At 28.9% G+C, this 16657-nt stretch overlaps 1 protein-coding gene across 1 annotated transcript in view; it reads left to right on the top strand.

Annotated features, from left to right (window-relative positions):
• Positions 1-16380, top strand: part of LOC142321463 (farnesyl pyrophosphate synthase-like) — a 64185-nt gene extending 47805 nt beyond the window's left edge. Inside the window, exons 5-8 of the mRNA XM_075359565.1 lie at positions 3078-3242; positions 10832-10909; positions 14135-14269; positions 15174-16380. Of these exons, the coding sequence (XP_075215680.1) occupies positions 3078-3242; positions 10832-10909; positions 14135-14269; positions 15174-15374 (579 nt within the window). The 3' untranslated portion in view covers positions 15375-16380. The remainder of the gene's footprint in view (positions 1-3077; positions 3243-10831; positions 10910-14134; positions 14270-15173) is intronic.
• Positions 16381-16657: the final 277 nt, after the last annotated feature.

Genomic DNA, 16657 nt, shown 5'->3' with positions numbered 1-16657 from the left:
TCAAGTGTAGTGTAATGTCAGTGCTTTAAAATCATAGTCTAGTGTATTTAGTCTTAAATAAGAAATTGAAGTAAAACTTAATTCAGTTCATATAATCAGATTTAATCAGTTATTAAAATTTACTGAATTTGTCATTACTGCTTCCTTTTTTATTGATTGTAAATTATTATTTTTCTATTGTTTGTGACTTTATTGGTTTGATGTACTTCATCATTCCTTTTATTGTGGTTGTTAAATCTCTCCGTGTCGATCGCACTTTACATCTTAAGTATTTAAGATTGTAAGATTTTCTTCATCTATCAGCTTGTCGCCCTCCTAATTTTTTGCATTTGCTAATGGTAGATTTAACCACCTCAAATGAACCGATATGGCCCAACAAATTAACTTTTCTTCTAGTATATATTTGACACTTCTTTGCTATCAGATTCAGTTATTAAATTTTATCAGTTATGTAATTTTTAATATTTTTCATTGTGATGTTGGATTTCGAAAAAAGTATTTTTCTTTTTCGTGTTCTTATTATTTACATTTAATTAATATAAAGCTATTCATTCTAATGTCAATATACTTAGATGCTCGTCTTGCTTCAACTATTTGTTGTTATTGTCTACTGAGGTAAGATTTCTCATTGTATTAAATCATGTTCTTTTATTTCATAACCCTCTCTTTCTCTCCCTCCTCTCACATGTATACATTTATGTATGTTTAGTTTGGAAATGTTAAATTAAACTCACAATTTGATAGTCATTTTTTATATTTGAAGATTAACTTTGCCTACTATTATTTGAAAAATTGGTATTATTACTATGAAATATTTAAAACATGAAGGGCTGATAGTACTGAATAATATGGACTCCAATAATTATTTAATGAGGATTGAATAGATATGGGTCAGCTAACCAACCAGTTTGGTCTAGTGGTGAACTCATCATCGCAAATTAGCTGATTTCAAAATTGAGAGTTTTAAGGTTCAAATCCTAGTAAAGGCAGTAATTCAAATTATCATGGAAACCGGTGTTCTTCGGTGGTTGGGTTTCAATTAACCACACACCTCAGGAATGGTCGACCTTGAGACTGTACAAGACTACACTGCATTTACATTCATACATATCATTCTCATTCATCCTCTGAAGTAACCACCCCACCTTGTGGGGTGGTTCTGGAGGCTAAATAGAAAAAGAAAAAAGAAAGCTATGCATCAGGTAGTTTATTTTATTTGTCATGATATTTAACATTTGTTAATATGTTTACATACAGTCCTATGACAAATTGTTACTACTATATTTGTTAATGTAATATACAAGGATAAACCAAATATCAACAGGATTTTTGTTCCTGAATGTCTATGGTTGGTATGACTGGGTCCATGCTTCTAGCATGCTTGGGTGGGATCATTATTAGTGGGGAGAGCCAGCCATTCCACATTCCGAACTAATTTATCTGTAATGCTCCCGATGTTGGAATAACAGGTGCACCCCTCCCCTTTGCAATGCATAATTATTACATTTCTTACTCGTGAAGTTCAAATGATGGAAACTTTCTAGAGGTTGACTGCACGGTTCAAGGATTCATGTGTTTGCCTAGCATAAAGAGTTCAAGCAAGGATGAGAACGCGTGGAAAATCAGGAACACAATTACTGTCCTTGGACCAGCATTACAGACGAAAAGATTCGTGCAGTTCGATCTTGAAGACGATCAATGGGTGGTATTATCTGAAATTGCAGAACAGGTTGGAATAAGTTATGGGAGCTGTCAAGTGATCATCACAAACGACCTACAGTTCCATAAAGTATGTGCCAGATGGGTTCCTCGCCTTTTGACCACAGATCAGAAGTTGAGATGTTTGGAGGTCTGTCAGAGGCTTACAGCAAGGTTTGTGAAAGAAGTTGATGCATTTTTGAGTCGGATTGTCACCTGTGGGTCCACCACTACATTCCCTCATTGAAAAAAGCCAGTATAGAGTGATGGAGGAAAGGGAAGGCAGCCCCAATGAAAGCCAAGACTCTACTGTCAGCTGGCAAGATTCTTTCAACTGTTTTTTTCTATTGACAAGGCACTTTGCTCATCAATTTTTTGCATGAGCGATGCACAATCAATGCTGCTTACTACTGTGAGCTGTCACATGAAATGAGGACTGCATATCGCCGCAAAAGACCAAACAAACCGATTTGAGAGACCATCCTCCTCCAATACAACACCAGGCCCTATAAAACATACTGCTGCTCTAACAGTCTCAAAACAAGAAGAAATGCACTGGTCTCAACTTGATCATCCTCCCTACATCCCGGACTCACTGCCCTGCAATTTTCATTTATTTGGGCTGCTTAAAAAAGCTCTAGGAGGGCAACAATTTGAAGATGAGGGTGTGAGGGATTCATGTGGAATTGGCTCCTGACACAACCAGCTTCACTTAATGATGCTGAGATAAAAAACCTTCCTTCTCACTGGAAAAAATATATTTCTAAAGTAGGAAACTACATAGAAAAATAAATTATTTTTATTTTTCAAGATAAAATTTAAAAAAAAATAAGATCCCATTTATGTTTGATTTACCCTGGTATATACTAATTGTATTGGCTTTTATTACTTGAAGAGTATTATATTTGTTTACTGTTGTTTATGTTTGTTAACTGTTATATCTGTGTAATGTTAGGGTTTGTTGCTTCTTGGACTAAATTGTTTGATTTTTTTTTTAAATTAAAAATGATGCTGCCTGAACAACATATTAGGAACTACATTAGCTGGAGTAAGCATTAACTGTATGATCTTCATTGATAATATCTCCTTATTTATTTCTATTTATATTATATTTATAAAAGATCTTGACTTTCTACTATAAATATTTTATTTGCTTTGCCAACTGGAAGCCAAATACAACCATTCATTTTTTAATACTTTTTTTTATGACGATGAGAGAGTTCTTGTAATATGAGGCAAAATATTACACTAGAAAGGATTTTAATCCAAAACCTCCTGATGAAAGGCAGAAAGCAATGTAGAATTATTCAGTCTAGAATCACCCAGAGGTCCTGGAAATTCCATGTATTTATTTATTATTTTTTTTACTTTTGTTGCAGATTAACTTGAAGACAAAACTCGGTCAGTCACTTGACATGATGACTGCCGAAACATTTAGTACTTCGAAGTTGGAAAAGTATACTATGGATCGTTATAACGCTATTGTTAAATATAAGACTGCATACTATTCGTTTCAGTTACCTGTAGCACTGGCTATGTACATGGTTTGTGTTTACAAATAAATTTATACTTTTTCTTATTATACTTACAGAGTGAGCAGGAAGTTCATTTACCAGCTTTATTTGGTTCTCCGTCTGTCAATTCTCACCTTTGATATTGCTCATTGCTGCAGGAAAATGGTGCTGGATAAGCTGTGGTGGGAATTGTCTGGTGTGTTCATTCGTGGTAGAATTACCTTAGTTGTAGTCAAGTGTGGAACGATGATGGATAGAAGTGCATTGACTATTAAAGAGCATCTGTTAGCTTGTGTGTGGGTCCATGAATGTCCACACACTGGTAAAACACTGGAGAACATAATGAATGACTGTTTTGTGTGTTTTGGGAAATCATCACATCCTGTGAAATATTACTGACATGGGAGAAAAAGGCTTTTGCAATGGGGAGTGATCTTGTTGCACCATGCTGTGGGAGGCTGAGCACTCTGAGCTGAGACTTGTATTGTTGTGGAGGCATCGTTTCTACTATCACCGATGAAATCAACAAGCAAACATTCTGCAGAGTTAGACATTCCAAGATTGACAACGCAAGACCATTTGCGGAAATACTTAAAAGTTAAATATTTTTGTCCAACCACAGTTGTGCAGCCCCCCCCCCCACAGTGGAAGCCCTTAAAGCAAATCACAAACAATACCAATATAACTGTGGCACGATGCCAATGCACCTACCTCCAGCCAATCCAATGCCTGAGTCGGAACCCTAGCCACCCAGGATCCTACCACGATCAAGTACCTCGATTAAACTCCCTCTGCGGACCTACACTCCTCAAGGGTGCGAAGAAAACCAGCCACTATAGACCACTCCTCACGGATCATCCAGCTAATATGGAGATCCAGAAAGGAATGTATTCTCTCAAGTTCCTTAACAGCTTGTGAACAAGCCAAATTGCCTTGTCCAGAAGAAGCCCTGATTTCACCTGACAATGCATCTGGTGTTTTGTAAAAGAAGAGATCCAAAAATGCAGATAGGTAGCAGTGAGCAGCTCCAAGACGCTGTTTGTTCAATCAGCATTTGAAATGATCACCCCCCCCCCCCTCCTGCTGACACGCTGTTATGTTATATATGCATACAGCTGTGCTTTGAACATGGTAGAACCCACATGGATGTTTTAGATCCATAAAAGATAAGCTGCACCTATTCTAATAATTTCATAACTAGAATAAAGAACTTCCTGCTCACTCTGTATTTGTAATATTTATTAAACATATTAATATTAATATTTTATTAGATTTGTGTAATTGTTTTTTTTTTTAGCCAAAAGTCTTAATGAATAAAGGAAGAGATTAATTGATTATAATTAATTTGAAACAGCCAAAACTAAGAAGCCTATACTAATGGCAAAACGTAGCATCTGGCCAGGTGGTCACTGTACTGTAGCACTTACATTGTGAAATTATAACTATTTGGCTGTGGAGAGCTCCATTAGCAAGATTAAAAAATTATCCCTTGATTCAAATTTTGTGTTTATTATAAACAGTTTTTTTTTTTGCAATTACCATGAGATCTCATAATTTAATTAACTTGTGCTTCAGAATCACTACGAATGCATAAGGAGAAATTTAACTCACAAATTTGGCAACTTAGTTTAATTTTTTTACATTTTTTAAGCATGTGATGTAAAAGTATTATATATCTTTGTTTGTTATCATATAATACCTTTTTCTGTTTGCAAAATGGTAATACTACTTTTGAAATTAAATCATCACATAAAATTGACAGTTAGGTGATGAAATAGCAAAAATTTGTAAACTTTAATTTTCTGAAATCCATTAGTTGTTTTAATATAATTTTCTAATATCATCCAATTTTTAGGAGAGTCTTTATATATTGGTGGGAACACTGTATAAGCGTATGTTTTTACTTCCTTTTACGAAGGAAAGGAACCAGTGTGATCACAAAAAGTGTTGGTTTTCAGATTTCAATGGAAATATCCATTTTAATCACACCCGAATCCATTTTGACTAGTTTCGGCGTGATGTCCATATGTCGTAGGATGTTGAAACTTTGAATTTAGGACTTTGTAACCCTTAGTTGTGCACTTTCCCTTTTAATTACAATCAAATGAATCAAAAGTGTCCAAAAAAACCCAAAATCAAAAAAAATTGGATTTTGGACGTTTTCTTAACTGCAGTAATAAGCCCTTATTGAGAGCTTTTTAACAATATGTCATAAGTGCTACTTATTTTCATTTGTTCCAGAGTTATAGCCAAATAAAATTTTAATTAATGAAATATTTGGATTTTACAAGGGGAGGCACATCAGTTCAAATTGAACTTTATCCTTTTTTTATTTTAACTTTTTTTTTAATTTAAATATATTGATTTATTTATAATGATGATTAGCCTCTGATTGTAAAACAACTTTTACAACAAATAATTATTTAATAACAATAAAAAAATGAAAAAATATCAAAAGTTATTAATGAAATAAAATTTGAGTACTTTCTATTTTAAAAAAAATGTATATATGTAATTTAATAGGCATACAAGGAAGTCCAAGGAAGCATACAAGGAAGTGTCCACATCAGAGTTTTTGTTCAATGATATATCTTATGGCATTTCCAAACAAAAATGGACTATTTTAAATAATTATTGAAGTAAAAAACTGTAAAAAAAATTTTAAACTAGGTGTCCAATTCCAATTGTTATACAGTCATTCAAACATTACAAGTCATGTCTAGTTAGAAAGGACCTCACAAAGTGAGGAATTCTGAATTAGATGTGAGAAATGGGCAATTGCATAATTGTGATAAAATTGCCACTTGCCTATTTCCTGTGGGTCTGGTCTCTTGTACTGAACTGCATTATAAAGACAACAAAAAATTTCCAGATAATACTTCTAATGCATATTCATGAGGCACAATTCTGCACCAATCGTAAAATTTAGTTAGCAACAATTCACTTGCTTTCTTTGGCCTTGGAGTTGTTAGTGACTAACATTGTGATAACTGAGGTTTGGTGTCTGGATTGTACTCTTACATCTAATATTTATCATCTATTATCACAGTCTTAAAGAAGTTTAGATCTAGTTGAACCATTCCAGCATGTCTTGTTCAATTAAAAATAAATCTCTTTCTATCAAGCAAAAGTAGCTTTGGCAAAAATTCTGTGCCCACTCTGTGCCTCTCCAAATTATTCATTAAAATCACATTTATGGAGCTACCACTAATTCCATTTCATTTTGGAATTCCTCAGATGGTGACAACAATTTTTCCTTATTGAATTGTATGTGTTGTTAATAACATTTGATTTTCAGATTTTTTGCAGCCTACCAGTACTCTGATAACTCTTAACTAAAGTTGTCATTTTAATAATGGCTGCATTTATCTTAGTATAGTGGAAAATAACAAACTTTAATTTGGGTTACCAGTATAACTTCATTTTCAAAAGCATGCTTAACAGTATATTCTATTATTTAGAACAAAATGACATAGAAGTACTTGTTATACTAACACACACAGTGGTTACTAGATAACAACTGATTACTCTATGAGATTAAAAAAAATCTCCATGCACATCAGGTATTAGTGCTCCATTTTACCAAGTTTTACCATTTGCATTCAAATACTTAAAAAAAAAAAAGATATGGACTATATATATATATATATATATAATACTATTAATCAGGTCAACCCAAGTACAGAATAATAAAATAAAATAGGATGACACCTACCCTATCCCACAATTCAAGGAAGAGCGCTTTCACGAGTCCCTAGCGTGCTCAGTTGCTCTATATAATTTTTCAAATCATGTGTACCAAATTACACATTTAAATTTAAATTCAAAATCCTGTACTATACATAAGATTTAAAATTGTTAAAAGACACTTTACCAAATTAAAATTACAACAGAAATTAAAACTAAAAATGTTTAAATTCAAACATTTTTGTAGAATTTAAATTAAAATTAAAAATTGCATATATATAAAAAAATATGAAGTCATTTTATAAAATTAAATTAAAAAATCAAAATTAAAATCAATAAGCCAAAGTTATATGACAACTTTGGTTAGCTAGTCCACATGGATTTCTATTTTGTTTTTATTATTGATTTTAATTTTGACTTTTTAATTTAATTTTATAAAATGACCTGATATTTTTATACATACGAGGTAGATCCAGAAATAAGGTTTCCATCAATTTTACAAATAGACAACATTGTTTATACTCATAGAAATTTACATTGTTGGAAAGAAGAAACTTTGTTCTATTTTTCTACATAATCACCATCTTTTTCTACACATTTTTGTAGACAGTTGCTGGATTTCGCCTCGCACCTTCTCAGCTTGCGGCTGGAGCTCTTTGGTAACTTTATTTCTGGATCAATCCTCATGTATATATATATATATATATATATATATATATATATATATGCAATTTTTAATTATAATTTAAATTTTAAAAACTTTTTGAATTTAAAAATCTTTTGTTTTAATTTCTGTTGTGATTTTAATTTGGTAAAGGATCTTTTAACAATTTTAAATCTTATGTATAGTATAGGATTTTTAATTCAATTTTAATGTGTAATTTGGTACGAATGATTTGAAAAATTGTATAGAGCAACTGATTATGCAAGGGACTCGCAAAAGCACTCTTGCTTGAATTATGGAATAAGGTAGGTGTCATCGTATTTTATTTTATTTTATTATTTTGTATTAAATTGATAAAATTAATATAATTTATATAGTGCAGAGGAATATGATTCTCTCAAAAGGCTCGATTTTAGAAAAATAATTATACATATATCTACTGTATATATATATATATATATATATATATACATTTATTTTTAATTATTTTACTGAAGGTAATCTTTTTAAGATTTATATTAAACCTCTGTCTTGTTAAATTATATTTTTAATTTTATAACAACAAAACCACTTAGTACAGAATATTGAGATAACACCTTAATTTTACCATGAAAGTACTTTTGCAGGATCCTGCATCCTCGGTAACAGTTGAAATAATTTAGTTACTGCATATTAAAAACTAAAAATAAAAATACTAAATAATGAAAATTGCATATTAATTTATTATAAGATTGTTGCTGTCTTTTGAAATTTTTATAAGAATGAATTCAATCATAGTGAGGATATGGGTTCCCATAAAGGTATTATCATGATAAAATTAAGGTAAGAAATATGTTATCTCAATAGTCTATACTAGGTGGTTAATGTTAGTAGAATAAAAAAGATATATATATATATAAAATCAGCAGATATCCGAAGAAGAAAATTACAGTTTTATGGACACATCCACAGACTCCCAACAACAAGACTTGCCCATAAAATTCTGGCCTACTTTGAATGACTGAAAACTGTACTCTGGTTCCAACAAGTTAAAAAAGACCTAGAAATAGTTGAGATTAATTTGTCAGAATTTTTTGACAGAAAATTTTTCAGACAAAAAATTAGTTAATGGGATGTACAGTCAGAGAACGAAGTCCCAAAGACACCAGGAACCAACTGGACAGAAGAAACTAAGAGAACCCATGGAGAAAAGATTAGAGCTGCATGGAAATGCAGAAAATTAATTCATAATAGCTTTGTGTGATCCTACAGGGTCCAATTTCAAATAATAATAATAAATAAAATAGAGAATATAAAAATAAGAAATAACTATTTCCAACATTGATTAGGAAATTAAGAGTAAAAATATAAATATTTGTTGATAAATATTTAAGTTGAAGAAATATCATTTTAGGTAATCGTAATTGAAAGCATAACTTTAAAAACTAAATAAACAACTGAAACCTATTGAAATTGTCACCCCCAACCTTTTCCATGCACTTACGTAAAGTTTGATAAAATAAAAAAAATTATCTCAAGAAAGATAGAAAGAGCATGAACTTTAAATTAATTAAATAGATATTCCTCTACTTGAATAAAATTTAAGGTGGGGGGGGGGGGTTTATCTGGTTTTTAATGTATTATAGAAGCCTTCCATAAAAGTATTATTAATGAATTAAACACCTTTAAAAGCAATTAGACAGCAGTCCCCTATCCCTATTAAAAGTGAAATTTTTCTTTCATTATTGATAAAACAAGGTCTCCATGTATCTAATTCTAGTTGTTATTTACATTTTAAGGCTTATTTTTGACAAATAATTTTGCGATCAGGTTTTAGGCATTATTGAAACAGAACCAATTGATTTCTGTGACCTTGTATATTTATAATGTGCTAAATCCTCATTTATTTTAATTTCAGTCTTTCTTTCACTTTTCCCTACATATTATCATAACAGCAATTATTGTCTTTACAAATCAAAAATAAATTACCACTCTTTTGATGGTTTAAGATTAATCTCCAAAATTTCTAAGGACAATTAATTCCCTAGATACAATAAATTGAAAGTTGTGAATTTACCTTGCTCTGATAGCTTGTCAATATGCAGTTTTTGTTCATGTTTTCTCTAATTCTTTTCCTTTGGGTTGCTTTATATTTGGAAGAAATCATTATCGATTCTTTTCTATGTATTGTCTTCTTTAATAATAAAAAGTGAATTCAGTTCTATCTGTAATAAAATTAATTTGTATGTTGTAATCTTTCAGACCAACTGATACACTTGTTGCTCTGTAAACCTTTGCATTAAAATCAGTTGCCGTATTTTTTACAGAAAACAAAGTATTATTTGTTACATATGTCTATCAGTATATGCACTTTTCTGTAATTGTAAGAACTAATTTTATTATTTTATTGTATTGATTTTAAATCCAAAAATGGTAACATCTGTACACTTTCTTAGAAAAGTTTTGTTAATGTTAATTTGGTGTAATTTTTTTATTAAATTTTTTAACATAATGAGAAGCATCAAAGAACGGAAATCCATGTATCTTGACCAAAGTTGTAAAAAATAATGAATTTTTTTTTTTTGCTTGATGAATTAATTTATAATTCACCACAGAAGTTTTGAAGGTTTTACATGGGAATACAAAAATTGAATTTTGTAGCAAGTGAAAAATGCCATGATTGATCAGGATTTGAACCCAAGATACTTAGATGAAAGACAAGACTAGTATTTCGCCATGGAGATATCTAAATTTTCATTCAATACAAAAATATTAATTATTTGCAATATTAATAAAAACACCATTTAATAAAAAAAAAAATTATTAATATTTTATTTACTTTACCTCAATATCAACTGATCATGGCTTTTAACAATTCAATTGGGATTTGGTTTCAGATTTTAAGTAAGTTTTTTAAAATGTTTTTGATCATTTTCTTGACTTCCAATTTATTACATTTTAATATATTTTTGAATCTATTTTTGTTTGTTTTGTTATTTTTGATACTCTATTTTTCTGAAATAATAAAATTTTACTATTGTCTTTTATTAATTTTAACTCCGCTTCTGGGATAATTTTTCTAACTTTTGTTTGCATGTGCTTTACACTATATTTTGATTTGCTCCCTTTATTGTGTAAAATACATTTATAAAAATTTTTTTATAAATGTATTTTTCCAGTTTACCTGTGATGCAAACTTTATTGTTTATAGTTTTCAGGCAATAGTGTTCCTGGTTGTTTGACCACTAGAATAAAAAAATCTTTTTTAAATATCGGTCTTTTGTTGCAGGCAGGAATTGATGATGAAGAAAGGCATCGCCAAGCAAAAACTATTCTTTTGGAAATGGGTCATTTCTTTCAAGTTCAGGTAAAATATTACAATTTTTCCTTTTTTATATTTGGTTAATCATGTAATTATCATTATATACAGTTGGACAGATGCCCTACTTGAAACACTAGCCTTTCTATCGTTTTCTAACCTGCTTCAGTCTCTTCTATCTGCTTTCTATCTCAGATTGAACTTTCTCTTTCCCTCTCTTCTATATATGTATAAATATATATATTACACATACACACCCATTCCTTTCATATAGTTATCCATTGTTTTCTTGATTGGAATTTCCATATCATACGTCCTGCTAGGTATATTATTTCTTTTTATATTCTCTGTGCCAATAGAATTGATTGTTTTTATTAAAAATATTATTTCATCATAAATTTCAAATTAGAGTCACTTGTCAGTGTAGTTGGTTCTTATAGTTATTATGTTACTTAATTTCATGATACGTGTGTGTGTGTGTGTGTGTGTGTTGTGTGTGTGTGTGTGTGTGTGTGTGTGTGTGTGTGTGTGTGTGTGTGTGTGTGTGTGTGTGTGTGTGTGTGTGTGTGTGTATACACCCTTAACTCTTTTCAACTGAATCATTCGTAGTGCCAGTTAATTGGCTGTTATTTATGAAAGGGTAACATGAGTTCATTTCCAAATTTAAATCATTGCTGGAAATCTACTGATTGATTTCATAAAACTTGAATTTATTTTATTAAATGTATCTAATTCTTAAATTAATTAAATGCTCTTTTAGGATGTGTTATTTCAGGTCACATTATAATAATGATCGTACATTTTATTAGACACTTAGATAAAGAATGCAATATTTTTTGTTCCTATGCAATCCTCTTGACAACTTTGTAGCTGTATAAAAATTAATATCATGACAGCAGTGTCATATATATTGTAATATAATTATAATATAACAGCAGTGTTATGTGCTAACAGCAATATTATTTTTTTTTTTTTTTTTGTTTATTGCTTGATGTTAAAAAACCAAACCTTGGAAAAATAATGTAAAAGTGTTTAAAAAAAATTGTTTTTAATCTGTAATCCAATACTGCAAGCAATTTTATGTCACTTATATTTATGATAAACCTTTCACTTATCTTTCACCTTTTATCTTCTAAAAAAAAAACAAATAATAAAAAAATAATGCAGTTTAAAAGCAAATGTATTTTACAGTTTGCTATTGTAGTAATGAAGTGTATATAGATACACTTCATTTTATATATGTGTATATTATTTTACTGTAATTAACCACATAATAAATTATTTAATAACAAAACGAATAATAATAATAAGATTAACAATCTGTGTGAAATTTATAAAATTAAATGTAGTAATTAGGATGGTATTATTTATATAGGGAAAACAAATAGGTTCTTTAAAACTAGATTTCTTGAACATTATAAAAATTACGAAAATAATAAAGTAGGTCTATCTAATATGGCAGATCATCTAACAAATAGTAAACATTATTTTATTTCTGATATTAACACAAATTTAGAGATATTAGAAATTAATAAAGATGACATAAAATTAAAAACATTAGCAAAATATTACATATATAAATACAAAAAAATTTTAATTTGATAAACCATCAGACACTATTTGAGGGAGACGGTCTTATAAAAACTGTAATAGATAGCACCACTCATTGAAATTAATATGCAGTTTTCATTGTATAGTATTTTTACATTTTTATTATGCAATAACAAAATTATTTCAATCATGACTGAGGTTGTGGGATTCTGCGAAAGTACTTTTGAAAATGTTTGAAAAATTAAGGTAAAATATGGCTTATCTCAGTATTCTGTACTAGGTGGTTTATTTAATAGGTTTAAAAAAAAATTATAAAAGATGTTAAAGTATGATAAGCTAAATTTAATTTAAAGATTTTTAATAAAATTTAATTAGTTTAAAAATATTAATAACATAAAATTATAAGTGAATAAGTGGTATGTTATCATTGATTGCAAGTTTATGATATTTTTTGTAATATGTATATAAATGTATGCAGCTGATGATGCAAATCAAGTTTGCGAAAGCACTTCTGTTTGTGTATTGAAATAAGGTAAGTCATTGTATTTCAATTGTTTTGTACTTAGGGTTGATCTATTAAATATATATATACACACACACACATGCCATGAGTGAGTGTATGTCATAGTTGTTCTCTCTACTATATGTGACAGACATGTTTCTAGTTCATATTCAACATTTTTTTATCATTGTTTAATCTAGTTTTTCTTGCAGTTTTTTTTTTTGGAGTTTCAGTTTGGCCCTTACATGTACATAATGTATCCAAAGTTCTCCCAGGACTTTCATAACCTAATCTACTTGTGAAAATAATGGAAAAAGTTGATAATAACATATTCCCTATAATGCTTCATTTATGAGTTATGGCTAGTGAAAGATTTTGCTCGGATTTCAGCTACTACGATGAAATAAGATTATACTGAAATTTTCAGTATGTTAGTTAAGAAGCAGAATTAGTGATTTCTTATGGTTTTTGACCTGAAAATCGAATAAATTAGGTTCCAAAACTGTATCTCTAGTGGTTTTTGAGGCTACTGCAGAGTCTCAAAAACATTAGTTTTATTGGTTTTCACTTCAGAAAAACCAATAAATTGGGGATAAAAAACCCTGTTTTTTTATGTTAATGTACAATGAAAAAAATTTTTGTTAAATTTAATGAAAAAATGTTTTTGTTACAATGAAAAAAATTATTTTGTTAAATGAATAAAAACAGTTAAAACTTTTAAACAAAAGATGTAGGTAATCTAATTCTGAACAAAATAGTGTAAGGTAAGTTGAATAAAACAAAGAAAAGTTAAAAAAAATGAAAATTTTTCTCATTTCTAGTTCAATTTCTTTAGTACTCATACCCTCATTTCCTCCACTTAACCTAGTTCTATGTTCAATTTTTTGTAAGTTCATATTGTCCCTTTCTTGTAAATCTCTTTGTCTGAGCATTTGTATGCAACATTTTTCCTTTTTTTTATATTCACTTTTTAATTTTCTGTAGTGTTCTCTCACCTTGTTCATTCTCCTGTTTTTACTTCTTTTTTTTTGTCTTCTGTGACTTATTCTCTGTTATTGATGCAAACAGTGAAATAGGATTCCTTTTCTTTATTAGCCATAGTAATTATTGCAAAATTATTAATTATGCATAACAGTACATAATTTGTTACAAAAAAGTTATTCTCTGATTATATAAAAATGACTTTTTTAATTTTAAATTTGTATTTTTTTAATTTTAAGGATGATTTCATTGATTGCTTTGGTGATCCAGAAGTGACTGGAAAAATAGGAACTGATATACAGGATGGAAAGTGTTCATGGTTAATTGTTGTTGCCTTACAACGGGCTACTAATGAACAAAGGAAAATATTAGAGGTAATATTAATGTTATTTAAGTAAAAAAATACTTCATATTGAATTTTTGTTTAGAAAATCTGAGAAAGAAGCATTTGGAAAAATATAGTTAAAAGAAGAGACTGACTTAAAGGCCACATATTAAGGCATCCTGGAATAGTCTAGGATGGACTTTTCCAGGTATTGGAATAGGTGCATCCTGGAGTATTTGACAGAGGGACAGGTTGATGGGAAAAATTGTGCAGGCAGGTAATGTTTGGAATATGTAAAACAAATAGTTAGGGATGTAGGATGTAGAGGGTATGTCGAAATGAAATGACTGGCATTCGATAGGGAATCTTGGAAAGCTACATCAAACCAGTCAAATGACAGAACACAAATAAAAAATAAGTCTTGTATTCGTCATAAAAAAACTTAAATAATTTTTATGAAATACTAGTCTAGAATAATTATTTTTTAAATATTCAGCAAAAAATAAAAACTTACCTGTACTAACAATTTTTTTTTTTAAAGAAAGGGAAAAATCCAGACATTCTGGTTTTTTTTGCATTCACTGTTTTCAAATTCTTATGGAACTAGAGTATTTCTATTTTTTTAAAAATGAAAATGGAAGAAAGTCTATTGGATATTCATCTGTATAAATAATCTAATTTTGAATTTTACTCCTTTCTGCTGAGATATATATATATATTAGTTTATATGTCTATGTATTAATTCCCATATACATATTAATTTTATTGTATGGTATTAGTAATAGACTTTGAATTTAGTTATTTTTTTTTTATAGTATTAATTAATTTGTTTAAAAAACTATTAAATTTTTTAATGTGTTTTTAAATATTTATAATATTAATATTATGTTAATATTAATACATATAATATCAATATTATGTGTTGAAAAATATTAATTTTCTTGGATTTTCAGGAGTGTTACGGATCATCTGACCCAGAAAAAATAAATTCAGTGAAAAAATTGTATGAACAGCTAGGACTACCTGCAACTTTTGTTACTTATGAAGAAGAAAGTTATAATTTGATTCAAACACATATACAACAAATATCAGCTGGTTTATCTCATGATTTATTCTTTAAGTTATTAGATAAAATATACAAGCGTGATAGTTAATATGTTTATTTACATTAAGTCATACCTTCCTTTTTGTATGAAAATGTCAGTAATGGGTAGCAGTGACTTGTAAATTGTTTGGAAATATGTCCTTTTGAAATAATGTATAAGCAAGTTATTTGTTATATATGAAATGTCAATTGTTTGACGTAATTTATTGATTTTTTGAGTTACTTCATGTTATTGTGTTTTTATTAACGTATAATTACTAAAATTATATTTATGTATTGATTGTTATGTATTATTATTAATATCATAGGACTGATAAACTGATAATGTATTTTTTTTAAATATGGATGAGTAAAAAAACTATATACATGTGTGCAGGTGTGTTTTATATTTTTATAAAATGACACTATTGTCTATTTTTATTCTATTCATAGCTTGTATAAATAGAATATCTTTATGCTTCTGGTATCTCTAAAGAAGTGTATAGAGGATGTACTTTTTTTACAATCATATTAATCATTTGTTGAGAATGTTCATTGAGCTTCATTTGGCAGGAGTATAAACAATTTTACTTTTTCACCCAAAGAACTTAATTGTTTATAAATGTCTATATATATTGTTTTTAAAACTAAAATTCATTAATTTGAAAAGCTGAATTTTCATTTAACTTCAGTATTTACCTTTTTGTTGTGTTTTGTGTTAAGTAGTGTTTATTATTTTGTATAATAGTTCTAGAGGAACATTTACAGTCATTTCATAGAATAAGAATGATGTCAATTGTAATATCACAAATGGCAAGTAGAAAAAAATCATTGAACCCAGGATACTTTTTTCATTGTTTGAAGATAAAAAAAAATTATTGTTTATGAATGTACATTAAAAAATATAAATATTTCTTTTTAAAATTACTTGCTGAAAATGGTAGCTGGTCACCAAAAGTATTAAATTTAATTTTACTGCCACTTTTTTAAGTCATTAAACCAAACTGTGTGATTAATATAATTTTACAAAATTAATGGCATTTTATTTTAATTAAAGTAAATTATTTTTTATATAATTACTTAGTATAATTTTTCTGCACCTTACTAATTAAGTACTAAAATATATTTTGTTTATTATTATTGTTGTTATTATTAATTTGTTTTATTATGTTAAGTATCAAAACTAATGATTATATATCAGACTTTGGAAAGCCTATCATTTTTACTTTCCCATCTAGATAGTGCTATACTCTAGAAGGGAAAGTATTGTAATCAGTCCAATTTGGACATATGCGTTTTTCACCAGATCTTGACATTTTGACAGCTAAGGAACCCAAAAAAATCCAGATGGAA

The sequence above is a fragment of the Lycorma delicatula genome, chromosome 3 (genome assembly GCF_047948215.1).
Source record: "Lycorma delicatula isolate Av1 chromosome 3, ASM4794821v1, whole genome shotgun sequence".
Classification (NCBI taxonomy): domain Eukaryota; kingdom Metazoa; phylum Arthropoda; class Insecta; order Hemiptera; family Fulgoridae; genus Lycorma; species Lycorma delicatula.
This window is presented reverse-complemented; position numbering and strand designations above follow the sequence as displayed.